General features: G+C 36.0%; 1 protein-coding gene across 6 annotated transcripts in view; it reads left to right on the top strand.

Moving 5' to 3' along the window:
- Window positions 1–27,650, top strand: part of BRAF (B-Raf proto-oncogene, serine/threonine kinase) — a 177,808-nt gene that overhangs the window by 62,977 nt on the left and 87,181 nt on the right. For all 6 annotated transcript variants that reach the window (XM_013049714.2, XM_045063071.1, XM_013049713.2 and 3 more), the window contains one exon: window positions 17,842–17,943. In XM_013049714.2, coding sequence (XP_012905168.2) covers window positions 17,842–17,943 — 102 coding nt within the window. The remainder of the gene's footprint in view (window positions 1–17,841; window positions 17,944–27,650) is intronic.

Below are 27,650 nucleotides of genomic sequence, written 5' to 3'. Positions count from 1 at the left end.
TTTTTCAGAGCTTATTTTCACTTTTTTTAAACTTACCTCTTTCACCCATATCAAATTTAAGCTCAGCCATCTCTTGTTTTATGCCTTTCTGCATACATAGTAACTTTTGTTTCAATGGAGAAACATAATCTTTCTGGATATATTTTACAGTGGCAGTTAAAGTCAACATATGTAATACCAACAATGCTCATAAGTTAGTTTACTGATGACCATCTGAATAGAGTTCATCAAGTTGTACACGTGTAGGCAATGAGAACTACATTGTGCTCACCATCTGGACAACAGCAATTTTAAGATGTCACCAGTTGTAACATGCATTCTGATTTCTTTTACAATGTAAAAGAAAAAGTGTCATTTAGAATGAGTGAAAATCATGTTACTTCTCAATTTCCAGATTTCTATCTCTAGCCCAGGCCTTTTAATTTAATTGTAAATGTAGATATCTAGCTCTTATTTAAGTTCTCTACTCTAATTATTTTAATAAGTACATTTTCAAGATTTGTTCATGTTATAGCATATATCAGTATTTTATTTCATTTTGTTGCCAAATAATATTCCAGTGAATGGCTATATACCACATTTTATTTATTTACTAGTTGATGAGTGGTTGGGGTTGTTTCCCCTTTTTGGTTAATTGTGCATAATGCATCTGTGAAGATTCATGTACAAGTTTTTGTAGGTTCTATTGTATGTTGTGCTCTTCTAACACAGTGTATTAATTATTTATGATGTAACAAACCACCCCAAAGCTTAGTGCTTCAAACAACCACTGTGAATCTGTTAGCAGGACATGGGCTGAGATAACCTTCGCTATGCTCTTTTAAGTTTCTTTGACCAAACTGATGGTTTAAGAAGGCTAGCTGGTCTAGGATGGCCTTGAATGGCACAACTTGGTTCTAGGAGGCTAGCCTAAATGTGTTTCATAGCAAGGCATAGGTATATGGGCAAGCAAGTTCAATTGTGCAGGAAAGCAAAAAGTTTGTGTTTGCATTTTAAGCTTCTGCTTGGGTCATGTTTCCTAAATCCTGTTGCCTGAAACAAGTCACTTAGAGAAGGATTAGAATGGAAAGGGATTGCAAGTTATTGAACAGAAGGTATGCCTACAGGGAAACCATTAATTGGGGTCATGAATGCAGCCAGCCTGTCACCAATCCATTCTCCTATCTTAATGCCTTGCATTTATTTTCTGTCTGATTTTCCTTTTATACACCTGAATGGCAAGTTTGCTCCCTCACTCCCTCAGGTCTCCATTCGTATATTATCTTATCAGTGAGTCCTTCAACTCTAACTACTTTATAGAATTAATAGCCACCCCCTTCCTTCCTGCTTTCCAGCTAGATTTTTCTTAGAGTTTTTAATCACCATCTGACATATTATGATTGTTTTGTGCTAATCTTTCCTCAACTACAATGTCAAGGATTTTGGTTTAATTACCTGATGATGGAATTTTTCTTCAAGTAGTCCACTTCCCCCCTTATCCATGGATGCCTGAAACTGTGTATAGTACTAAACCCTATATATACCTTGTTTTTTCCTGTACATACATACCTGTGATAAAGTTTAATTTATTAAATTAGGCACAGGAAGAGATTAACAACATTAATAATAAAATAATTCATTATAACAATATACTGTAATAAAAGTTATGTGTTGTCTCTTCTTTCTCTCTCTCTCGCAATATCTTATATTGTACTTATCCTTGTGACGGTGTGAGATGATAAAATGCCTCCATGGTGAGATGAAATGAAGTGACAGGCACCGTGATATAGCTTTAGGCCACTAATGACCTTCTGACAATCTGTCAGAAGGAGGATTAGCTCTTTGCAGTCTGTGGTGGATCACAGGTAACTGAAACTGGAAAGTGACACAGCAGATCAGGGGGGCCTTCTGGCCTTCTCATAGACACACAGGCCATGCCGTATATCACAGTTCTACCACTGATTAGCTGTCTGACCTGGGCCAGGTTTGTTTTTTCACCGGTTTGCTTTTCTTTAAAGTAAGGATAATAATAGTTGCAAACTAAATTACTTGAGTTATTAGGGGGGAGTTGAGCCAGTTTAATATATACGATGTATGTTAACAGGGCCTGGTACAAAGTAAGTGCTAGAAAAGCACAATATTCTATTGGCATAATATTCCTATCAACCCTTGTTATTAGAGTACCTGGCACTGGGAAAATGGAATTAGAAGCTGGAAAGATCTTATACCGAGAGAAAAATTGTAAGATTGTTGAATACTCGACAGTGTATTTTTTGCAGGAAGGGGACAAGCCCATGAAGCAAAGGAAATAGGTGATGTTTGTCTAATGTGTGTATGGTAATATTGTATCCTGAAAACACTCACATACCATCAAGTGCTCTTCACAAAATATTATTCATTATTTCAGATTTACTAAAAAATACCTAAAATTTGTGAACATGTTTTTTAACTTCGCCTCTTCTGAGAGTCATATAAGCATCATTCTCTATACATCAGAGAGAATGCCTTGGACTCACACTTGGTACATTAGGACTGAATTCTTTCATGGAGCTCCATTTGAGAAAGATGGAAAATATTTTGACTAAGTTGGCTCCTACTTCTCTGACCTGTGAACTACCTGCTTCATGCTAGTGTTCTTAGGTGCTGGGAATAAAATAGTGATCAATGTGGTATTGATCTTAATTTCACTGAGCTTACAGTCCTAATAGGCAATTATGCCCTAGTTATTTACTTATGTTTTCCCACACATCTTTTACTGTAGAATTGTAAGGCTCAGCGCTCTGGAATGGTGTTTCAGGGTTTTGGAGAAGTGAGAGTGACTTGTTTTTGAAGTTAAATAAATTTAGTGCATGATCTTATGGACAGTTTAAAAATAGTTATTTTGGGGGGCACCTGGCTGGCTCAGTTGGTGGAGTGTGCAGCTCTTGATTTCAGGATTGTGACTTCAGGCCCCAAGTTGGGTATAGAGACTACTTAAAAATAAAATCTTTTAAAAATATAATAATAAAATAGTTCATTTTTGGTGCTGTTATGTTTTATTTTTCCAGGATCCCTGAAACTACTAGGGTATATCTGCTGTTAATTAGCCAGGAAAGGGCGCCTGGGTGGCTCAGTGGGTTAAGCCTCTGCCTTTGGCTCAGGTCATGATCTCAGGGTCTTGGGATCGAGTCCCGCATCGGGCTCTCTGCTCGGCAGGGAGCCTGCTTCCCTCTCTCTCTCTCTTTCTCTGCCTGCCTATCCATCTACTTGTGATTTCTCTCTGTCAAATAAATAAATAAAATCTTTTAAAAATAATAATAATTAGCCAGGAAAAAACAAAAACAAAAAGTCTTTCCTCCTTTTATTCCATTTTGGATAATTTTAGATTAATTTTCAAGTTTAACTGAAAAGTCAGGATACTTTCTGCTTATTAATTTCAGGAATACTACTTTCCTCTTTGTATTTCTCACTCACCTGCCCTAAGTTATTGTGGTACTCTGATCAATAAACTCTTAAATCCTCGACCTCTTTTTTATTATTATTATTTTTTATTTTTTAAATATTTTATTTATTTATCAGAGAGAGAGCATGAGCAGGGAGGAGATGGAGAAGAAGGTTCCCTAGGAGCAGGGAGCCTGACTCAGGGCTCTGTCCCAGGACCCTGAGATCATGATCTGAGCCACCCAGGTACCCCCACCCACCAACCTCTTTTTTAATCTTAAGGAGATTCCAGACACCTGTCTGGCCCCTGATTATAGCACTACTTCAGCCGTCTTAAGTGAAATCGTCTTTTCACAACCCACCAACTTTAGGACCAGGGAATGACTATAACAATTACTAATACCCTTGACTCTCTCCCCTTTGATTTTATGGGCCTAACAAAATACCAACTGTGTGCTCTCTGTCTGCCCACCCTCAGGCAGTTGTATGTACCACTTTAAATTTCTGCCATAAACCTCAGTAGGCCTTCACCTGTGTCTGCTGGCAGTGCTGCTGCTGCTGCTCCACTTTCCCTGTTAAGACTTCGTTTCCGGGGCACCTGGGTGGCTCAGTGGGTTAAAGCCTCTGCCTTCAGCTCAGGTCATGTTCCCAGGTTCCTGGGATCGAGCCCCACATCAGACTCTCTGCTCAAAAGGGAGCCTGCTTCCTCCTCTCTCTCTTTGCCTGCCTCTCCATCTACTTGTGATCTCTATCTGTCAAATAAATAAAAAAAAAAAAAAAAAAAAAGACTTCGTTTCCACTCATTGCAAACTTCTTACAGCTCACTCTAATCTGTGGGCTTCACCTCAAACTTTATTGAGAAGTTAGACGCAGCTCTTATCTCACCACCAAATCTACAGACGCATCTGCATTGGGCTTCATGTTCTCTGTCTTCCTTTCAGTTGTTACCAGAGACCTTCCCTGACAGTTTAATTCCTCTTCTTGTGACTCAGGTTCCATCTCTTCTTACTGTCTCCGGGACTTCTTTCCTGCAGTTAGCATCTCTCTTCCACATCATCAGTTTCTCCCTCTCTGTTGGATGTTCCTTTTAGCCTGCAAACTTGCTGTGTTATCTCCCAGGTCAGGTATTTCTGCAAATGCGTGTAATTTCTGCAAATGTGTGTAAATGTGATGACCAGATACATGAAATTCCACCCTTCTTAGTGTCTTCTTCCATTATTCTTGTTCCAGTTTTTATGCAATGAATTTTCTTCTCTGAATAGTTTTTTACCTCCTTCAGTTTCTGTTTCTTCTCAACCATTTTTGTGGTTTCTATTTTTTTTTTTTTCACTAGTCCTCTAAATATTGGTGGGCCTTACGGTTTATTCTTTGCCTGTACTCCCTTGGAAATCCGCTTATTACTGTGCTGTGACATCTGCATGTATCTCCTGCCTCATCTCTCCTGAATTCTAAAATGCACGGCCAGCTTGCCTTCTTGATCATTTCATTGACCTCTGCTGTTGGTGATATGTGATGCTTGCTAACTTTCCCTCTTGATTGCCCCACTTCAGTAAATGGCGTGATTGTCCATCCTATTGCTTATACCAAAATTTTGACTCTTGACTCTTATTTTTCTCTCCCACCCCTTCCCCATATCTAATTCGTTAGTAAGTTTTATTTTCTCTACTTTTAAAATATATCCCAAATTCAGTTTTTCTCCATTGCTTCCACCATAGTCCGAGCAATCATCTCTTGCTTAGCCTACAACCATAACCTCAACTGGTCTTCTTTGCATCCACTCTTACCTTCCTATAATCCATTCTTCACTAGAGTGATAATTAAAGCCATTATAATATTTACTGCTCTGGATTTCATTATCTTGAATTAAATCCTGACTCCTTACTGTTTACCTGCTCTGTGGCTGTGAGCAAAATACTTAATACCTTTGTGCCACAATATTCTCATCTAGAAAATAGGATGATAATTGTCAATAATAAGATACCAATCAGATTATGTCACATACACACTCTTACACATGTACCCAGTTTTGAGAGTTTGAGTTCTCATTGGACTTAGTGTAAAATTCAAACTACTTACCAGGGTTTTCAGGACTTCTTCATAATCTAGCTTCTTGCTTAATTTTTCTGACCTCTTCTTGTTTTCATGTGCCTCTTACTTACCATACTTACTCTACTAAAACCACACTTCCTATCTTTTAACCTTTTACTCTGAAACATTACTTCTGATGGAGTATATTTTCCTTTCTTTTTTTTTAGACCGGTTTTTTCATGTTCATGTTTTTGTTTGCTTTGTTATATGTAAAGGTAGTGCCATTTTCAAAAATCAGTTGATGTTTTTTCACCTGGTGACTGACTTATCTTTTTAAAGACTGGAACCAAGGACCTACTATGTTTTTCCAGTTTTGTAGGAGATTTGGAAAATTCCTTGAAGTGGAATTGCTAAGTCAAGGGTAGGAATATTTTCAGACCTATGATTCCTATTGAAGAAGTTCTTGAGACTTTACATGTCCTATTACAGATTGCTGCTGTGGTCTTTATTCATTCTATTATTTACCTTTTCTAAAATTTTTTCCTGTAACAGTATTTCCACTTTTCTCCTTGCCTGGTCATTCTGTTCTTTGTGATCTTTTTCTTTCCTTCTGTTGGATTTTCGTGGTATCCTGTGATTCTTTTCTCTTTCTCTCTCTTTTTTTTTTTTTAAGACAGAGATTGACTTAATTAATTAATTAATTAAAGTAGGCTTCATACCCAACATGGGACTTCAATTCAGGACCTTAAGATCAAGGGTCATATCTTCTACCGACTGAGCCAACCAGGCACCCTCCTTTTTTTTTTTTTTAATGGAAATATAATAGACATATCAGTTTTAGGTATACAACATGATTTGCCATTTGTATATATTGACAGATCATCACCACAGTAAGTCTAGTTAACATCTGTCACCACATGGTCACAATTTTTTTCTTGCGATAAGAACTCCTAAGATTTAGTCTCTTAGAAATTTTCAAATACGTAGTACAGTGTTATTAACTGTAGTTACCATGCTGTTCATATCTTGTGATTCTTGACTATTCATATTCATGAATAAAGGACTAAGTTGATTAGAGGGTTTTGCAGTTAAATTGGTCTAGACTTTTGTAAATGAGAAGTCTGATTGTGAGTTCTCTTTTAAGTTTTTGTGTATTCATTAGTTGTTTTTTTCTGAAACACAAGGATTGGAGTTGGGAGGTTTAGGGCTACCCTAATTATAAGTGGAAGGACAGCTTTTAGTATGAAAGGAGCTAAGCAACTCACCACCTCAATTTCCTTCTTCATTCTCCCCTTCCTTTTTCCAAGTGTAAGAAAAGCATAAGTACAATAATGTTGATTTTTGGGACCCTTGGGTGGCTCATACAGTTAAGTGTCTGTCTTTGGATTGGGTCATGATCCTGGGATCCTAGGATGAGTCCCACATCCAGTTCTTTGCTCAGTGGGGAACCTGCCTCTCCCTTTCTACCTGCTGCTCCCCCAGCTTGTGCTCTCTCCCTGGGACAAATAAATAAATGAAATCTTTAAAAAAAGATAATGTTCATTATCCATGTACCTATAACTCAGCTTTTTTGAATTAAGTCTTTTATCATATTTACTTAAGATTTTTCTAAACAAAATTACAGACACAGATAAAGTACCTTACAGACCATCAAAGGTAATCAGAGCTTATCCTTTATCCCGTTCCCCGCCCTCTTCATCTTCAGAGGTACCCATTATCCTGAGTTTAGTGTTTATCATACCCATGCATGTTTCTAAATTTTTAAAAAAATTTTAATTTAAATTCAGTTTGGTTAAGGGACACCTGGATGGTTCAGTTGGTTGTATATCTGACTTTTGATTTTAGCTTGGGTTATCGTCTTGGGGTTGTGGGATTAGGCCCCACATCTGGCTCTGTGCTCAGCACGGTATCTGTCCCTCTCCCTCTGTTTTACCTCCCCCCCAACTCACGCTCACTCTCTCTGTAGTATAAATAAATAAAACCTCTAAGTAAATAAATAAATTCATTCAATTTAGTTAACATATAGTATATTATTAGCTTCAGGGTAGAATTTAGTGATTCATCAGTTGCATATAACACCCAGTGCTCATCACATCAAGCACTTTCCTTAATGCCCATCACCCAGTTACTCCATGACTCACCTACTTCCCCTCACTTCTAAATTTTTGCCATGGGTGTATATCCATAAACAATATTAATTGCATATCTTAAAACTGTATGTCTTGGAACTTGATTTTTTTTCATTCAGTGGTACATTTTTTAGATGTATCCATGTCAATATATTTAGCTCTAGTTCCTCATTTTGACTTATGTATAGTACACTATTTTACTTTTGTTTTTTTGCCCATTTTTCTCTTAGTATTTAAGTTGGTCCTAATATTTTGCTATTATAAATGTTGCTGCAAAGAATACTTCTTATATGTATGTTAGTAGTGATATAGTTAAATGATAGTATAATGCCCATCTTCAGCTTAACAGAATATTTATTCTCAGTTTATTCTCCTGCATTTATATTATAACCACATGTAAAATTGAAAAACACCTATTGTTGTATGTGGTTAGACCTAAATTTTTTGCCCATCTCATGGATGTGAAATGATTTCTTATTTTAATTTGTATTTCTGTGATTACTAATTCGGTCATTTATTTTTTTAATTTTTAAAAGATTTATTTATTTGAGAGAGAGAACATGAGGAAGAGGAGGGGTAGAGGGAGAGGGAAAAGCAGATTCCCCACTGAGCAGGGAGCCTGACATGGGGCTCAATCCCAGAACCCCGAGATCGTGACCTGAGCCAAAGGCAGTTGCTCAACTAACTGAGCCACCAGGGGCCCCATGAGGTCATTTATTTTATCATGTGTCTGTTGGATAGTCTGAATTCTCTTTAGTTCAGTTACCTATTCATAAATCCTTTGCCCATTTTTCTTTTGTATTATTTGACATTTTCTGTAAGGATAGCCAGTTACCCCAGAATTATTATATAGTCTATGAAACATGGCTAGTCTTACTGTACATATGGTACATTCTTATTCTTATTATTTAAAATAGTTAAAAGGCTATCATTTTACAGTGCTTTTGTAAGAATTTTAGAATCAGTTTGCCAAATTCCATAGGGGAAAAAAATCTCAGAATTTTGTTTCTTGTCTTTCACTGAATTAATTTGGGGGAAATTGAGATTATTATGATACTGAGTCTTCATACTAAAGGGCATTTATATTAGTTTTTGTCACATGAAGGGTTGGGCCATGCACCTGCACACATTCATCACATAGCATAAGTTTGAAATAAGATTTAGTGGGAAACAGGAAGTGCCAGAGCACACACAATCCCCTGAGCTCTTTTATCTTCACATAGATGTGGACTTAGAGTAGATATAACTAGAATTAATATACCAGGGAAAGGGCTCCTCAGTAATAATTGGAACTTTGAGGTTGATGAAATGGCCTTGTTAGAAAAGGAAGCTCTGTGTCTCTCATTAGTCTTTTCCTGCATCAAGTAAACTCAGACCTGCTGAGTCAACTTGTTGATAGGTACTGAGAGGAAGAAATTAACCTCCGGAGTCCTCTGAGTTTCTCTTCTCAATCTTCTTTTACGCATTTGAAGTTATTTTCTTGTTCTGTCTACCAAGGTCTTGCATATCTTTTATTAGATTTATTCCTGGGAGCTCTAAGGTGGCTCAGTTAGTGGAACGTGTGACTCTTGATCTTGCAGTTGTGAGTTTGAGCCCCACCTTGGGTGTAGAGATTACTTAAATATGAATAATCTTTTTTAAAAAAGGGTTTATACCTAGATTCTTTATGGTCTTTGTTGCTATTGTGAAGGCCCCATTTTATTTATTTATTTATTTAGATAATTTATTTAAAATTGCAAATAAATATTTATTTATTTATTTTAGAGAGGGAGATTGGGGAGGGGCAAAGGGAGAGGGAGAAGGAGACTCTTAGGCAGGACCCATGCTTAGCACAGAGCCCAGCATGGGGCTGGATCTCATAACCCTGAGATCATGACCTGGGCCAAAATCAAGAGTCAGACACTTCACCAGCTCAGCCACGCAGGCACCCTGAATGGCATCTTTTTTTTAATTGGGCCTGGCCAGTACATTGGAGTACTATGTAATGTTTGTGTCCTTCATCTTACATCCACTTATCTTGATAAACTAATTCTACATTAGTTTTTATAGATACTAGGTATTAGTATTAGTTATTAGCCCTAATGGTTTCTAGGTTCTCTTTGGATTTTCTATAGATATCATATTTCCTACAAATAAATTTTAATCTCTACTATTACGATTTTTATGTCCCTTTTCATATCTTCTCTCCCTACCATTAACTATAACCTCCTCTGTATGATATCAGAGATAGCAGGTACCTTTGTCTTATGCTTGACCTTTCACTGTGATATTTTGCTACAGGTTTCTTATAGATGTATTTTATTAAGTTAAAAGATCCCTATTTCTAATATCAAGATTTTTTTAAAAGATTTTATTTATTTATTTGACAGATTATAAGCAGGCCGAGAGGTTGGCAGAGAGAAAGGAAGGGAAGCAGGCTCCCTGCTGAGCAGAGAGCCCCGATGCGGGGCTCAATCCCAGGACCCTGGGATCATGACCTGAGCTGAAGGCAGAGGCTTTAACCCACTGAGCCACCCAGGTGTCCCTAATATCAAGATTTTTAAAATAAGTGAATGTTGAACTTCTCAAAATATATTCACATTTTGTTACTGATTTCTAAATTAATTGATTTAGTTGATTAATTGATTAATACTGATTTCTAAATTAATTAATTTTCCTCATGATAAAGGAATATGGTTTGTCTGATAATAGTTATGAAACATGTTTTATGGTCTGGAATGTGACATGTACATAGAAATAAAAAGAAAGAATAACAAAACTTTATCAGTCCTATAGAAGTCAGAAAATCAAGAAAAAGCAGTGTAAGTGGAAAATACACAATATAAGATGGTAGAAATAAATCAGCCATAAAAATGTAAATGAACTAAATTGTTTAATTAAAACAGATAAATATGTTTAAAACAAAACAGGCTAGCCAAAAGAACTATGCATAATTCATTTATAGCAGACACACAGTGGTTGCAAGTAAAAAGATGAAGGGGTGCCTAGGTGGCACAATCGGTTAAATGTCTGACTCTTGATCTCAACTCAGGTCTTGATCTTAGTGTTGTGAGTTCAAGCCTCATGTTGGGCTCCATGCTAGGTGTGGAGCCTACTTAATTAAAAAAAAATAAGGTAAAAAGATGAGAAAAGACAAATCAAGCACATAGTGGTAGAATGCTGGTGTATGTAGGTTTGTATCACAAAATAGACTTTAAGAGAAAAAGGATTGTTAGGAAGAAATAAAGGAAAATGAAATAAAAAGTTTAGGAAAAAACTCAAACCCACAGAAAAGTGGAAATAACAGTACAATGAACACTTACATAGGTATTACTTATACTGCCTAGCTTCAACAGTTAACATTTTGCTAGATTTCTAGATCCTGGAAGATTATTTTACCTGTCTAAAATATTGTATTTAAGGAGATTAACAATTCCATAATTGCATGGAGTCCATGTTTAAATTTCCACAATTATCCTAAGTGTTTTTTATGACTGTCTTCCATCCCTGAACTAAGATCTCCTTTTTGTGCATGCATTGAATTAGTTGTTTTTTAATAATTGTTGTCTTAGGGTCTTCAACTGACCACCCAACCATTTTGTTTCCTATGACATGATTTATTAGAGACCAGGACACTTGTCCTGCAGTGTGTCATAATTTGGATTTCTTTGGTTGTCAGGGCTTTGACTTTCAAAGAGAGAGATAAATGTCTTGTAGAATGTCCCATATTCTCTGTTTTCCGATTATTTCATTGTAGTACTTTTAACCCATTTTATTATTCTGGATATTTCTTCTAAATTTGAAGCTAAGTATAAAAGTTTGATTTGATTCTATATGAATGTTTTGCAGGTATACTTCATGGGTGATAGATAATGTGTCATTTATGTTGCATCACATTATGTCCCTCTATTAATGATTCTGAGCCCCATCTCCTTGTAAAGGTGGTGTTTCCCTTTGTCTTTAATATGCAGAAATGCTTTAACATTATATGTACCCTGTTCATCAGCTTTTCAACTAATGGCTTTAGCCTCCTGTGATCTTTCCTGAATCAGTGATTTTATATTAGCTGGCTTTTTTTTTTTTTTTTTTTTTTTTGTAAAGAGGGCTTCCCAAATCAAACGGGAGTAAGTAGAATTTTTCCCCCCAAAAGGCAAGATAAATTCGTGATTCTTTTCTAGTAATGTTTAGTTTTCTATAGATGGAATAGTCACTAACAGTGGTGGCAAACATTGCCCAAAACATACTTTCTTACTTTTATGGACTAGTGAGTTTTTATTTTATGTATGCACTCTATTACAGTTAATTGTGGTTTTTACTCTTTTCGCTGATTATCTTCCGAATTTGGGCAGTATGACTCCCTTTAGGCTGACTCCTGTGTTGTTTTGACATCTGTCTGGCACATGAAGATGTTCCGGGATCCCTCTTGTTGAATAATAGGTGGGTCTTAGAATGCTTTAGTGCTGGCCATTTTCCCCCAATAGTTGTTACCATTGTTTTTGTTGTTTTATTTAGTTTATGCTTATTTAGATTTATCCTTGTGTTTATTAGTTTCTAGGTTCCCGTTTATATCAGTTTCCTACGGTTGCTGTACCAAATGACCACAAACCTGGTGTTTTATAATACCACAGCTGTGTTCTCTTAATAATTCTGAAGGCCTGAGGTCCACAGTGGGTTTCACTGGGCCAAAATCAAGGTATCAAAAAGACTGCTTTTCCTCTGGAGCATATTTCCCTGCCTTTTCCAGCTTCTAGAACTGCATTCTTTGGATCCTTTATTTATAGTCCCTTCTTTCAGCTTCAGGGCCAGCAGTGTAGCATTTTCAAATCTCTCTGGTAGATCTTCATGTTATCTAATCCTCTGTAATAAAATCTCCCTCCAATTCCATTTTATAAGGATGCTTGAAGTAACATTTAAGGCCCACCCATGATAATTTCCCTATCTCAAGATACTTAATTGCAGAGAGAGAGAGAGAGACTTAATTACATCTACAAAATTCTTTTTGTCATATAAGGTAACTTAGGTTCTAGGGTTTAGAATGTAGATATTTGGGGGCTGTTGATCAGTCTACCATACCCATTGCTGTTCTTTCCTTTTACATTATTCTGGGTTTAGTTCCTTTTTCTAGGTTGTCAGCTGTTTTCATTTGTATCTTGAAGTCTTTTCATTATCTTCTGGCTTCTTTTATTGTTAAGAAATATGATGTCTGATATATTTTTCTTTTCTGTCTGGTTGATTTTAAGAACTTTTATGCACTTTAATTTCAACCTATATGGTTGTGGATTTAGTTTTATCTGTCATGGCCAGGACACAGGACTCACTGTGGTACTCTTTTATTATTATTATTATTATTATTATTATTAACAATGTATTATTTGCCCCAGGAGTACAGGTCTGTGAATCGTCAGGCTTAACAGCACTCACCATATCTCATACCCTCCCCAATGTCAATAACGTAACCTCTCCACCCCTCCCCGGCTCACTGTGCTACTCTTGAGTAATTTTTATTTTCAACTCTTCTGGAAAATGACAGCCATCTTCTCTTTAGATATCTCTCCCATTGTCTGTTTAACCTTCCGAATTTACTTAAATTCCATTCTTTGTTGTTCATATTTTCCATTCATTTTTCTCTGCTTTTTGGCTAATTTTCTCTGACTCCTCTTCTAGTTCTTTCTTTCTTTAGCTCTAATCTGTTTACTTCAACTGGTTTTATTTTAATGACTATATGATTAAAATTTCAAGGCTTTATCATTTTCTCATGCTTCCTTTTTATATGTGCTATCTTTAAGCTTGGAGATATTTTAGAATTATCTCAGTAGAAAACTTACTTATGTATTTTAGTCTACAATTTATTAGCTTTGAGTTATTTCTTAAGCTGATGTATTTGTGTTTTTTTTTTTAATTTTAGAGGAATTATTCAGAATCTTTTTCACTGAATGTTGCTCTAGCCTTCTTGCTTACGGTACCATAATTCTTGTAGCGATTCTTCTGAAACTTGAGGACCATGTCTCTCTTTTTTTAATTACTTATTTTAAATTTTTAATCTTTGGTAATAGTCATTTTTTTGGCATCTATAATCTGTAATTTCCTCCTTCGACCTGTTAAGGTACTATTTCACTGAATTTCTGATGAATGACTAGCATTAATTTGAGAGAAAGAGTGAGAAGAGGAGAAAGGTTGGGGGAAGGGAGAGGGAAGACAGTTTTTCTATCCAGAGCACCTGGGTGGCTCAGTCAGTTAAGGGTCTGACTCTTAATTTCTGCTCAGGTCGTGATCTCAGGGTTGTGAGATCGAACCCCTCCACCCCTCCATCAGGCTTCATGCTGAGCATGGAACCGGCTTAAGATTCTCTCTCCTCTCCCTCTGCTCCCGCCTCCCTCTGCCTCTCTCTCTTCTTTTGCCTTTCCCTCTCTCTCTCCCTCGCTTTAAAAAAAAAAAAAAAAAAAATTTCTTTCCTCACACGTTGGATTATTGTGGTTTTCTTTTTCTTTTTGTATTATCTATGTTAGGTTTGGATATCTAGATTTTGCTAGTTTCATAAAATGAATTTGGAAGTCTTTTCCTTTTTATATGCTATCATCTATTAATAATTGTTACTATATTTTCTTTAAAGGTTTTATAGAAACCAATCATATAATAATCTGGACTTGATGCCTTTTTATTGAGAGGAAGGAAGCCAGTGGCTGTAGTTTTTTGTACCATTGTTTCCCTGTAGTTCCTTCCTTAGTAGTTTGTCTGAATTTATTTTTTAACATAGGCATCTTCAGAGGTAGGCTTTTAAAAAAAAATACTTGCCATTTTAGGGGGGAGGAAATTTTGCCATTTGTAAAGTCACTAGACATGATTGATTGTTTACTATAATTATTTAGTTGCTATGGTCCACTGAAGAGATCAAAACAGGAGAGGAAATCTAGTAAATCTAGTACCTTTCTTGAATTTGTTTTTGTTTTTAATTCTTTCATTTTCCTTTTAGGATTGTTGAAACAGATTTCCTTCACTTTTTCTAAGAAGGCATATTAAGGCCAAAATTTTATCTCCTTTTAGTTTTACAATATCTTATTCTACTTTTTAAAAAATTACTTATTTTTAGAGAGAGCACATGGACACACGCACACATATGTGGCAAAGGATGGGGGCGCAGAGGAAGAGAGAGAATCCCAAGCAGAACCCCCTCACTGAGCACAGAGCCAGTTGCAGGGCTCAATCTCAGGACACTGAGCTCATGACCTGAGCCGAAAATCAAGAGTCAGATGCTCAACCAACTGAGCCACCTAGGCGCCCCTTATTCTACCTTTTTTTTTTTTTTAAAGATTTTATTTATTTATTATTTATTTATTTGACAGAGCATGAGCGAGAGAGGGAACATAAGCAGGGGGAGTGAGAGAGGGAGAAGCAGACTCCTGCGGAACAGGAGCCCAATGTGGGGCTCGATCCCAAGACCCTGGGATCACAACCTGAGCCGAAGGCAGACACCTAATGACTGAGCCACCTGGGCGCCCTTCCTTATTCTACTTTTTAATACATTTTTATTTTATAAGTATCATCCAAGTTCTTTCTCTTACTCTTCTGGGGAAATCTGAAAGAATCTAATTTCAACTAGGGCTCATAGTGATTTTTCTTCATTTTTTGGATATAAAATTACTTTTGTTTGAGGAGATAAGAAATCTTACATCTGGACATTCATGGTCTGGCCCTGCCCTCTGTCACCAAACCAGTCATTTTCTACTGCCCAGCAAAAAATATTTATTCTAATTAGTTTTAATCAGCTCCATTCCCTCATTTTCCTCATACTCCTTCTCCTTTGCTAATCCATTTTTTTCCCCTTTCTTTCTCCCATCCCTTGGGGGAGTGGTTCTTTACCCTAACTACATATGAGTTTTATCTATGGAGTTTTTAAAGGGGGTGGGGAATAGGTTGCTGTGGGTTATAAAGTCTTCAGTTTCTTGGACTGGAAAGAATCACTGAAGCAGGATTAATTTTTTCTCTCTTCCTGTATTCTAAAGACAGCTTGAATTGAATACCTGTTTATGACTATGACTCAAGATTAGTGGTGAGACAAAAGATGAATAGAATATGTTTCTGATCTCAGAGCAGCTAGTTGACACGAAAAACAATCAGTTTTAGGATATCAAATTCTGATCATAAAGCTGTTCTGCCTGGGTGGTCAATGAACTCATCATAGAAGGAGATTATCATTTTCTGAGATGAAGAGACAGTAGGAAATTTGGGGAGGGTTGTGGGTTAGATCAGAAATTAGTCTTTGAACATGTTAATTTTGAGATGTCTGTTCATTTTCTTAGTAGAGATGGTAGGCAGTTGGACAAAGAGAGTCTGGAGTTGAGGGGACAGAGCTGGATTTTAAAATTTGGACTGCATTTGGAGGAGGATAAAGATTAATATATAAAATATCTAGACTAAAGGGTATCTATAGATCAACAAGGGAAAATAGAATTAAAAAAATATGGATAGGGAATTTACCAAGAAGGAATGTAAATGTCCAGTGTTCATGAAAAATGTTCATTTTTCTGGGAAACAGAAGTTGAAGCAACAAGATCACCTTTTCCCCTTCAGATTGGCAGAAGTTTCAGAGTTTGATAATACCCGGTGTTGATGAGATTATGGGGGGATTTAGACCCTCCTAATGAGGCTATGACTTAGTACCTTTTTTCTTTTAGAAGACCATTTGACACATTTATTAAATTTTTTAATGCACATAACTTTATTTATTTATTTATTTTTAAATAAACATATAATGTATCCCCAGGGGTACAGGTCTGTGAATCGCCAGGTTTACACACTTCACAGCACTCATCATAGCACATACCCTCCTCAGTGTCCATAACCCCACCCCCCTGTCCTTACCGCCCTCCCCCCAGCAACCCTCAATTTGTTTTGTGAATGCACGTAACTTCCAATTCAGGAATCCTATGCTGTGATATCTAAAAGGGAAACTTGTACCTTTTCCCAGAAAGGTAGCTCAGAACTATTCACTGAAGCATTGTTTGAAGTTGAGAAAAGTGGAATAATCTAAATGTCCTCTAGTAAGGGAATTATTAAATAAACCATCTGTCCTAAAACCCCCTTGTTTATCCGTCTATTCCCTCTTGAATATTTTTAATTATCTCACATTTTAAAATTACAGCAATGTTTAAAAGGCCATAATTTCTAGTGTATTGTATTTGTGCTGTTCATATTTAGTCACACTTTAGAATTCCAGATTTAGATCATAAAAGTCATAGAGTACCTAGCATATAGTATAATTTGCAAAACATGTTCTCTACCCAGATAAGTTGGACTCATTCTTCATCAAGGAAAAAGAACTGACTTCTTTATCTTAAACATGTAATATGTGCATGTAGTATAACCACCTGACTTCTAAATTCTAGGCTGGCTGGCTGGCTGGCAGGCTGGCTAAATGAATAAAGCTTAAACCCCTGACAAGAATTCATTTAACTGATAAAGGTCTGATTTTAATCACCCCCCCCCCAACTTGCTGTCCCTCAAGGGATTTTTACCTCTTGTTTGTTAGTTACTTTGAAGTTTATACATCTCAGAATAGTGCACCTTAATAGGATTCGAGAAGGATAAGAATTTTGCCTTTCTTTTATAGAGTGGAGAATTACAATGTGGTGATTTTAAACGGAGAGGAATAAAGGAGAAATAGTTCTCAAAACAGTTCATTTAGAAAGAGTACATGTAGACATTGAAGATCTGGAAATTGTTTCTCCTAAAATCACCCATGACTGCGTACTCTTAGGTTGCTGTTGAAGTTTGAAGAACATTGAGATAAGCAGTGTTGTAATATTACGAAATGAATGTATCTTTACTTAACAATTTTAAAGAAGTGAGATTGTATGTCTTGACATGGAAAGAATTTTGAGGCATGCTGTTCAATGAAAAAAGTGTCAAAAATAATATTTTATATATAATACTTACATGTTTGTATATTTTGTATGTGTATATATTATGATATTTACTTGAATAAAAAAGAGATGTGGAAAAGATACATAATAAACTAAATTGTACTTAATGTTTTTGGGAAGGTGAAAATGATTTTCATCGTTTATTCAGAATACTTATGTATTGAGTCTTTTACAGTTGAGAATTTATTGTATTGCTAGTGTAGAAAGGAGTTTTAAGATGTTTAATAATAAATGGGGAAAATTGCTATATTAAACAGGTCCCTAAGCCCTAAATTTCAAAGAACACTGGCAGTTACTACAATATTTTGATAAAAATATTTTAATAAAAATATTCTAATTCATATCCTAAATGATTTTTACTTACATTCTTTTAAAATATTTTTCAGGTGTGGAATATCAAACAAATGATTAAGTTGACGCAGGAACATATAGAAGCCCTATTGGACAAATTTGGTGGGGAGCATAATCCACCATCAATATATCTGGAGGTGAGCTATTGAGTATCCTATCTGTTGTAATTTTGAAAACAAAAACATGAACTTATCACAGGCATTTGTACTGGTAATATTGTTTCTCTTAGGGGATGAGATGAGAAAGGGGAAGGTGAATTACCATCATCTTTCTTAAACTTAATCTTTTTTCACTTGTTACAGTCATATGCAATATTTTGTAATTTGGAAAATGTCAACACTAAAGAAGGCATGTATAAACTTAAAAATATTGTTGAAAAATTGTTTTTCAATACTGTTGAAAAATTTATTTAAAAAAGAGAGAGAGGGAAAACACAGAGGTTAAGAACCTAGTTACCATATTAGGAAATGGGGCAAATTTTGTAAAATATCCTTTTTTCCTGGTAAAATATCTTTTTTCCAGAACAAATCCCTCCCCAAATTGGTTTTTCCTTTCTTAATAAGTAAAATATATAATATTTAAATAGCTCAAAATTGCCTAGCTTTACTGTTTAATAGTGCTGTTAGGCTTTTGTATCAAGCTTTGAGCATCACTGTAAATTTATAGAGTAGTTAGTCATTGTTCTTAATTCTTTGAGGTAGTAGTTACTATTATAATCACAGATAAGCTTTCTTGGGATTGCTTCCTTCTGGATGTCACTTGGGCTCCATGACAAGCATGCTGTTAGGGAATCCAGGTAGTGGGGCTTCATAGCCCACACTGCTCACCACTGCTCCTGCTGCCTGTCTGTGGAAGCTGGCTCTAGCTATAATCGCTTGTCATACAGGACTCTAACCCTAAATTACAAATGGTCAGATTACCATTTGCCTTCAGATGCCAGAGATTTTTAGGCATGGATTGATAGACTCCTAAACTAAATTTCTAATTTAGTAATCTAATTGCTTGTAAAGGGCACATTAAATCTAAGTTAAGTTTGCATTTCTAAAATAAATTTGGAAGTTTAGAAATAACCACTAATAAACTGTTGTCTTCTTCATATGGCTTATCCCAAAGCACACTGCCAGGTATTAGTACTAGGACTAGAATTCATACCTCTGAAGACTAATTAGTGTACTTTCTATATTCCGTGCTGATTTACTTTTGTGTCTGAGGAGGACAAGAATAGGAGTCGTAAGGACACAGATCTGGTGAAAAAAGTAATTCTTTGTTAGTTAAAACTAGACAACTTAACCAGCAGGTTTTCTGCCAGCCACTTAGTGTCTTGGGAGACTTTGCCTAGTTGTAATACATTTATATCAATAACCGTGTTTGAGTATAGCGAGGGTTCACTGCCTCCTCCACACTCACACTCTTCAGGCTTTTTACTGTTCAAATCACATCTAACTAGGATAATACACAGCATTAAATCATTAGCATGTAGATCCTTATTTACAGGGACAAACACTACACAATTTCTCTGTAGAAAGCACTGTAATGTAGTGGTTAAGATAAACCTTGGAGTCACACAGGCCCTTTGGTTGAATCTTAGCTGTGTCTTAGTTTCTGCAGTTAGGTTACCCAACCTTCCTATACCTTACCCCATTGGTAAAATGGGAGTACTATCAAAAAATATTTGTCTTCATGCAGCTTGTATTTTTCTCAGGGGATGGGATTACAAACAATAAACATGGAACTTACACTACTTGATATACTATGAAGAGGAGCCTGCCTGGAGATGACAGTATTTTTCCCTGAGGAAAGTTGACAAGGCCCAGGGAAAAGGTCTCTGGGTACTGATACATGAAGGCCCTTCAGGGAAAACCAAGTCTCCTAGTTATCCACTGAGACCCACCATTCTGGTTTCTTTATGAATTTGACTACTCAGATAAATAGAATTATACAGTATTTGTCCTTTTGTGACTAGCTTGTTTCATTTAGCATAATGTCTTCAAGGTCCATCTGTGTTGTAGCATGAGTTGAAATTTCTTTTCTAATTAAGGCTAAATAATATTGCACTTTTTTCTATCCATTCATCTATCAATGGATACCATCAGTGGTTGGTCATTTATGACTTTTGTTGTTATAAGTAATGTTGATTTTACTCCTTTTGACTATATACCCAGAAGAGGAGTTACTGAATCATGTGGCAATTCTGTATTTAATTTTTTAAAGAATTGCTATATTGTTTTCCACAGCAGCTGCCTTTTTCATTCCTATTAGCAATACATACAAGAGCTCCCATTATGCCACATTCTTGCCAACACTTACTTTCTGTATGTGTGTGTGTGTGTTTATGTATGTGTATAATGGCCATCCTAATGAGTATGAAGTGATATCTCATGATTTTGATTTACATTTCCCTGATGACTAATGATGTTGAGCATCTTTTCATGTGCTTATTGGCCATTCATATTTCTTCTGTGGAGAAACGTCTAAGTCTTTTCACCCAGTTTTTAATGGAGTTATTTACTTTGTTGTTGAGTTGTAAGAATTCTTTATATATTCTGAGTATCAGTCCTAATTGGACACATGATTTGTGGATATTTTCTTCTAATCCATGGGTTCCCTTTTCACTCTGTCGATTATGTCCTTTGTTCATAAGATTTTTTTATTTTGATGACATCTAACCTATTTTTCTTCTTATTGCCTGTGCCTTCGGTGTTACATCCAAGAAATCATTACCAGATCCAGTGTTATAAAGCTTTTATTCAGCTGTCTTCTAAGATACATAGTTACAGCTTTAGCCCTTATCTTTAGTCTTTGATCCATTTTGAGTTGATTTTTCTGTATGGTATAAGGTAAGAGTTCAGCTTCAGTCTTTTGCATGTGTGTATCCAGTTTTCCCAGCCCCATTTGTTGAGAAGACTGTCTTTTCTCATTGTATAGGCTTTACATGTGCCCTTGTCAAAAATCACTTGACCATGTATATAAGAATTAATTTCTGGGCTCTCTTTTCTTTTCCACTGGAAAAGTTATGTCCAACTTTATGCCAGTTTATACTAAACTGATTTTATTACTATAGCTTTGTAATAAGTTTTGAAATCAGGAAGTGTGAGACCTCCAGCTTTGTTTTCCTTTTCAGGGTTGTTTTGGCTATGCACTATTTTTTGACATTCATATGAACTTCAGGGTAGATTTTTCTCTTTCTGAAACACATTGGGATTTTGATAGGGATTGCATTGAGTTCAGAGATTGCTTTGGGTAGTATTGGCATCTTAAGAGCTCTTAAGTCTTAAATATAAATGGATAGCTAAGAATAACCAGATATTGGAAGAAGACTTTTAACAGGAAAGCTAATAGCAAAAATGGTCAAAAGGAACTCAGAAACAGTGCAGAGAACAGATGAAAACCTGAAAATAACTATAATTAATATCAGAGGTAAGAGAAGGCAGTCCATTCTTGTTTCATGGCTGTTCTAAAACAAGTCTTAATGGAGCACAAGAAAGAACTCTTGCTATTAAAATAATTAAAATAGTATAATAGCAGAAAATGTAAATATATGTGTGTTTGTATGTCTCTGGGCATATAAATAAATGTTGTAAGATAAAGTTAAGGAAATCTCTAGAAAGCAGAATAAGAACACAGATGGAAGATAATTAAAGGAAAGATGAGAAAAAGTAGAGAATAACTCTAGTAGGAGATCTGTAAAAATTACAAATGCTTTTAGCTATAGAAATACAAAAAACCACTTAGTCCCAAGTTTCACAAACAAATAGGAGTTTTATTTTCCCGTCCAGTAACAAGCATGGAAGTAAACTATTTTAACATTGGTTTAAAGGTGTCAGATGCTGGGGTGGATCTCTGCAGTCTTTGGCTTTTTGGTCATGACTGCAGCAGATTGTTGTGCTCTCATAGGACACCTCAGAGAGGAAGCTGGGATCACAGAGGCTCTCTTGTGTACTGAGTTCTTTCAAGGAAGAAAATTTTCCCTCCAAATCCCCTACAAGTCTTTTCCTTTACATCTCATCAAGTGGAATGGGGTCACATATATCCCTACACCAGGACTATGTTTACATTTCTTCAAATAAGAGGCTGAAAAGTCAGTTTTTCCCCTTTTCACAATTGGCTTTAGATTAGTTTGAGACTGGCAAGTAGAAGTTACGCTAGTTATGTCAATCCATACCATTTCAACGTAGGAAATAATGTTTCCTGTGTTTGATGTTTCCATAGGAAACATCTTTAGCGATCCCCGTGTTTCTTCTTATAGCAGAACAGAGTGAATTCAGTTATATTATCATCAGAAATCCTCTTTTTTCTTGTAGTAATTTATTTAAAAACTTTTAAGGTGTTTATTTAAGCTTTTAAGTTCTAGATTTTCTCTTACTGGTGTGAATAATTAAAATTCTGTTGGTTCCTTTGATAACTATAGTGAAATGAGCTTTAGTACTCTCAAGAGTTTAAATTTGTCTTTTTAATCTTTGGTTCCCTTTTTAAATCATCGTCCAGAGGAAGAAAAGATAAGTCATTTCCCAGAATCTTTTCTTTTTCTCCCAGTTTTTCTCTCTCCACTTACCAAATTATTTGAATGCCTTCTGTGTATAAGATATAATGCTAGATGCTCTTCCAGTAGTAGATTCTTCTTTTTGGACCTTATATATATTGGATTCCAGAAGTGAAGGAATGGTGTTTCTGGAATCACCCTACTTATCTAGAGTTACAAACTAAGTCCTAGCTACCACAGAATTTACGTATATGGTAGGGTTCCCTGCAGACAGAGAGATGATAACAGTAGTAGCTCCTAGCATTCATTGAGTACTTGCTGTGTACCAGGCACTGTTCATTGCATATAGTAGAATATTTACTCCTCAATCTACCCTATGAGTTATACTTCCTGTTCTCATTTTCATTTTATAAAGATGAAGAAACTCAAGCACAGAGAAGTTTAATAACATGGTTAAGGCTACACAGTTAGTAAATGGTATAGCCAAACTTTGAATCTAGACATTCTGAATTCAGATTCTGCTCTTAACTGCTCTGTCATTATAATTATGCTGGTGGCCTTTTTGAACTTTAGTCTGTATCTTTTTAGTAGAATCCAGGATAATGCAGAGAAATTTTATTAAAATAATTGAAAATACTGGAAGCAAGGTGTTTACTGTGGAATGCAAGAGTGGTTCATTAAATACCACCTGGAATTTAATGGTCTTCAAGATTTCATTGTATCTTTTAAAATGAAGTTTAGTAAGAATAAATTTAATGAACTAATGACAAAAAAATTTCAGGGTGCCTAGGTGGCTCAGTTGGTTAAGTGTCTCACCTTCGGCTTGGGTCATGATCCCAGGACCCTGGGATTGAGTCCCAGGTCTAGCACCCTCCTCCACAGGGAGTCTGTTTCTCCCTCTGCCCATTCCCCCTGCTTGTGATCTCTCTCTCTCTCAAATAAAATCTTTAAAATAAAAATTTTATTTCACTGCTCTTCCTGTTTGTCCAAAGTAAATCCATAGATAGTTTTCCTCCCATTTTTAATTTTTAATTGCATACTATAAGATTTGCTTTTTATTTTAAAGTGTACCACTCAGTGGTTTTTTTAGTATATGCACAAAGTTGTGCAATCATCATCAATTCCATCACTAATTCCAGAATATTTTCATCACTTAAAAAGGAAACCTTTTACCCATTAGCAATCATTTCCTTCAGCACCCCCAGCAACAACTAATCTGCTTTGTATTTCTATAGATTTGCCTTTTTGGATACTTTATGTAATGGGATCATATGTGATGTGGCATTTTGTGACAGGCTGCTTTCATTTTAGTGTAATATTTTCAAAATTCATCCGTCGTAGCATGTAGCATTCAGTGTAGCATTCATTCCTTTTTATTCCATCATATGGATATACACATTTTGTTTATCCATTTATCAGTTGTTGGACATTTGGGTTTCTTTTTAGCTGTCATGAATAAAGCTATTATGAACATTCATATATAAGTTTTTGTGTAACATATGTATTCAGTTGTCTTGGCTATATGCCTAAGGATTGAATTGCTGTGTCCTGTGCTCTAACTTGATGTTTTTAACTTTTTGAGGAACTGCCAGACTTGTATTCCAAAGTGGCTGCTTCATTTTACATTCCCATCAGCAGTGCATGAGGGTTTCACTTTCTCCACATCAGTACCAACACTTACTTTCTGCTTTATTTTTTTTATTTGTTTGTTTTTTTAATAGTCATGCTGGTAGTTGTGAATTGGTGTCTCATTGTGGTTTTGGTTTGCAGTTCCCCGATGACTAAAGATGTTATGCATCTTTTTTTTTTTTTTTTTAAGATTTTCTTTCTTTATTTGCCAGAGAGCATGAGAGAGTAAGAGCACAAGCAGGGGGAGCAGCAGGCAGAGGGAGAAGCATACTTCCTGCTGAGCAGGGAACCTGATGTGGGACTTGACCCCAGAACCCTGGGATCATGACCTGACCCAGAAAGGCAGATGCTTAAAGGACGAGCCACCCAGGCATCCTGGAGAGAGAAAATCTTAAGCAGGCTCCACGCCCAGCACAGAGCTCCATGTGGGGCTCAATCTCACAACCCTGAGATTCCTTTAAGCAGCTTTTTCCTGTGCTTGTTAGCTATTTCTACATCTTCTTGGGAAAAATCTGAATTCTTTTTTTTTTTTTTTTTTGCCTATTTTTTAAACTGGGTTGTTGTTGACTTGTGGGAGTTCTTTGTATATTCTGGATAATAGATCTTTATCAGATATGATTTGTAAATATTTACTTTTATTCTGTGGGATATATTTTTCATTCTTTTGGTAGTATCTTTTGAAGTACAGAAATTTTAATTTTGAGAAGTGTAGTTTGTCTATTTCTTCTTTGGTTGCTATGCTTTTAGTGTATCATATCTAAGAAATTATTGCCTAATCTGGCATCATGATGGTTTACTCCTATGTTTTCTTCTAAGAGCTTTGTAGTTTTAGCTGCAAATTTTATGCATATCCAAATTTTATCCATTTTGAGTTAATTTTTTAATATAATGTTAGGTAGTAGTCCAGCTTCATTCTTGGGCATGTAGATATTCAGTGGTACCAGCACCATTGTTGAAAATCAGTTACCCATAAATATAAGGCTTTGCTTGTAGACTCTCATTTCTATTGTGTTGTCCTATATGTGTATCCTTATTCCAATATACATGTCTTGATTACTGTAACTTTACTGTAACTTTTGAAATGAAGAAATGTGAATCCTCCAATTTTGTTCTTTTTCAAAATTATTTTGGGTATTCTGAGTACCTTGCACTTACATAAGAATTTTAAGATTAGCTTGTCCATTTCTGCAGAAAAGCCACTGGGATTTTGATAAGGACGGCAGTGAATCTGTAAATCAGTTTAAGGGAATATTGTTACCTTAATGATATTAAGTGTTCTTGTATTGTTTTATAATTTAATTAGTTATTTAATTTATTTATTTGAGAGAGGAAAAAGAGGATGAGCAGGGTTGGGCATGAAGGAGAGAGAGAGTGGGGGAGAGAATCTTAAGTAGTCTCCACATCGAGCATGCAGCTGGACACGGGGCTCAGTCTCAAAACCCTGAGATCATGACCTGCACTGAAATCAAGAGGCCAGCTCTTAAACCACTTGGGCCACCCAGGCACCCCTGTACCCTTCTATTTAATTCAAAAACATCTGACATGATCTGTGCCTTCAACTAGCTTATAATTTAGTAGAATCATGTTAACAGAGTTAAGTAATATAGTGATAAAAATAATAAACATAACAGGAATTACCAGTACTACTTATTATTACTAATAAGAATGTTTATTAGGTTTTTGCTATATGGTAGTCTCTGTAATAGTCTTCTTTTACTCATACTATCTCATTTAATCCTCACAAGAAATAGTCATATAAAGAAGAACGTGGTAATACTCTAAAGGAGGTAAAGACAATACCTCTTGGGTTTTATCGAGCAGAGCTTTGAATTGGACTTTGAAAAATAAGTAGGATTTTTTTTTTTTTTAGATTTATTTATTTATTTGAGAGAGAGCTCGCAAGAGAATGTGCATGGGGGTATGGGCAGAGAGAGAGAATCTTCAGGCAGACTCCCTGCTGAGCATGTAGCCTGACAAGGGCTCAATCCCAGGAGCTATGACATCATGATGTCAGATGAAACCAGGAGTCTTGACGCTTAATTGACTGAGCCACCTAGGTGCCTTGAAAAATAAGTAGGATTTTGATGAGAAAATACAGGGTTTAGGGCAAGCTGCATTCTGGAAAAGTATATAGATCTGCAACATCTCAAAGAACCACAAGAATTTTGTTGATGGCAGTGTTGGTGGCTGAGGTGTGCATATATGTGGGAGCATGTGTTCACATTTGCTGGGTAAGGAAACAGAGGAAAAGGTTGGAAGATGTAAGAGAGAATAGGGATTACAGTGTACCAGGGCCTGAGGCTCTAAATACTCAGTGCCAGCACTAAATTAAGAACAGAAGAGGGATTGGGAATGATGTGGGGAATTGCTTAGAGACAGAAGAGGAAGCTTTTATTTGATGGCTTTGATCTTTAGAGTAAATTTGAAGTTAATGCTTTTTTTCTGAGTGAACTAAAGATTGAGGGATGAAGGTAAGGAACCAAGGAAGCCTAGAAAAGGTTGGAGTAAGTATTGTGAAAAACATAATGTGATGATACTAAAAATAAGTAAAATTTTTCAGATAGTCGTGTGAAGGACTAATTCCATCAATTGATTATGGAAGTAATTGGCTTTGTCTTATTAAGGTCTTCTTTAGCAGTGTGTAGTAACCCGAGAGAAAGAATGGAATAATTTAATTTAAGTAGGATTTACTTAATATTTGTATTTGACAAGCAGGTTGGTAAAAGAATAAGAATTTAAGTAGGATTTACTTAGTATTTTTATTTGACAAGCAAGTTGGTAAAAGAGAGGTGCCTGGGTGGCTCAGCGGTTTAAAGCCTCTACCTTTGGCTCAGGTCATAATTCCCAGGGTCCTGGGATCAAGCCCCGCATCTGGCTCTCTGCTCAGTGGGGAGTCTGCTCCCACCACCCCTGCCTCTGTTTCCTCCTGCCTCTCTGCCTACTTGTGATTTCTGTCAAATAAATAAATAAAATCTTGTTAAAAAAAAATTTGGTTAAAGAAAAAGAAATAGCCAGAGAATCAGAGATATTACTGGTGGCGTTAATGAAATGGTGAGCCACAAAGAAGGGGAATTAAGACACTGAAGGCCCCACTCTAAGAATCTAAAGGATTAATGTTGCGCATGAACAGATTAATGTAGTGAGATGGAAACGTAAGAAGGTGTGCTCAGAGACAAGGTAAGTTAGAAATTGAGATCTTGTCATTGTTTGGAACTTGTGGATCTGGAAGGCAGAGTGAAAAATAAATACCTTTAGAGAACTTCAAGGCAGGAGCATTGAAAGAGTAATCCACGCTGAATGCAGCAGGAGTAATGGGAAGAAATGAGCCAAGCCAGGTACAAGTGCCTTGAAAGATTTTGGTTGTGAGAATGAGGTAGGTGGAATAAGTAAATGCCTTATACTTGAGAAGAGGAAGAGCTGTTGGTAAATGCAATGAAATCATTTGTAATCCATAATAGAGGGAACAGTATATTTTCAAAAATTAAGACTAACATTTTGATAAGTAACATCCTGAGAATTTATTGTTTACATTTATTACTTTTCCTAAGGCTAACTTTGTGTAGTAAATGTACTTGTCCAGATGATAGTAAATAAGATTTCATCTATACAGGAGGTAATTTTATCTCGTAGACTACTTGCGTATATTCTTCCAAGGGTAGGAATTTTTGTAGTTTGAGCCCCAAACAGTGCCAGGCACATGTATGTTCACTATTATTAATTGACTGGTATTTTTTT

This window comes from Mustela putorius, unplaced genomic scaffold (assembly GCF_011764305.1).
Source record: "Mustela putorius furo isolate JIRA1106 unplaced genomic scaffold, ASM1176430v1.1 tig00003845_pilon_pilon_pilon, whole genome shotgun sequence".
In the NCBI taxonomy this organism is placed as follows: domain Eukaryota; kingdom Metazoa; phylum Chordata; class Mammalia; order Carnivora; family Mustelidae; genus Mustela; species Mustela putorius.
Note: the sequence above shows the minus strand (reverse complement) of the source record. Positions and strands in the feature narration are given on the sequence as shown.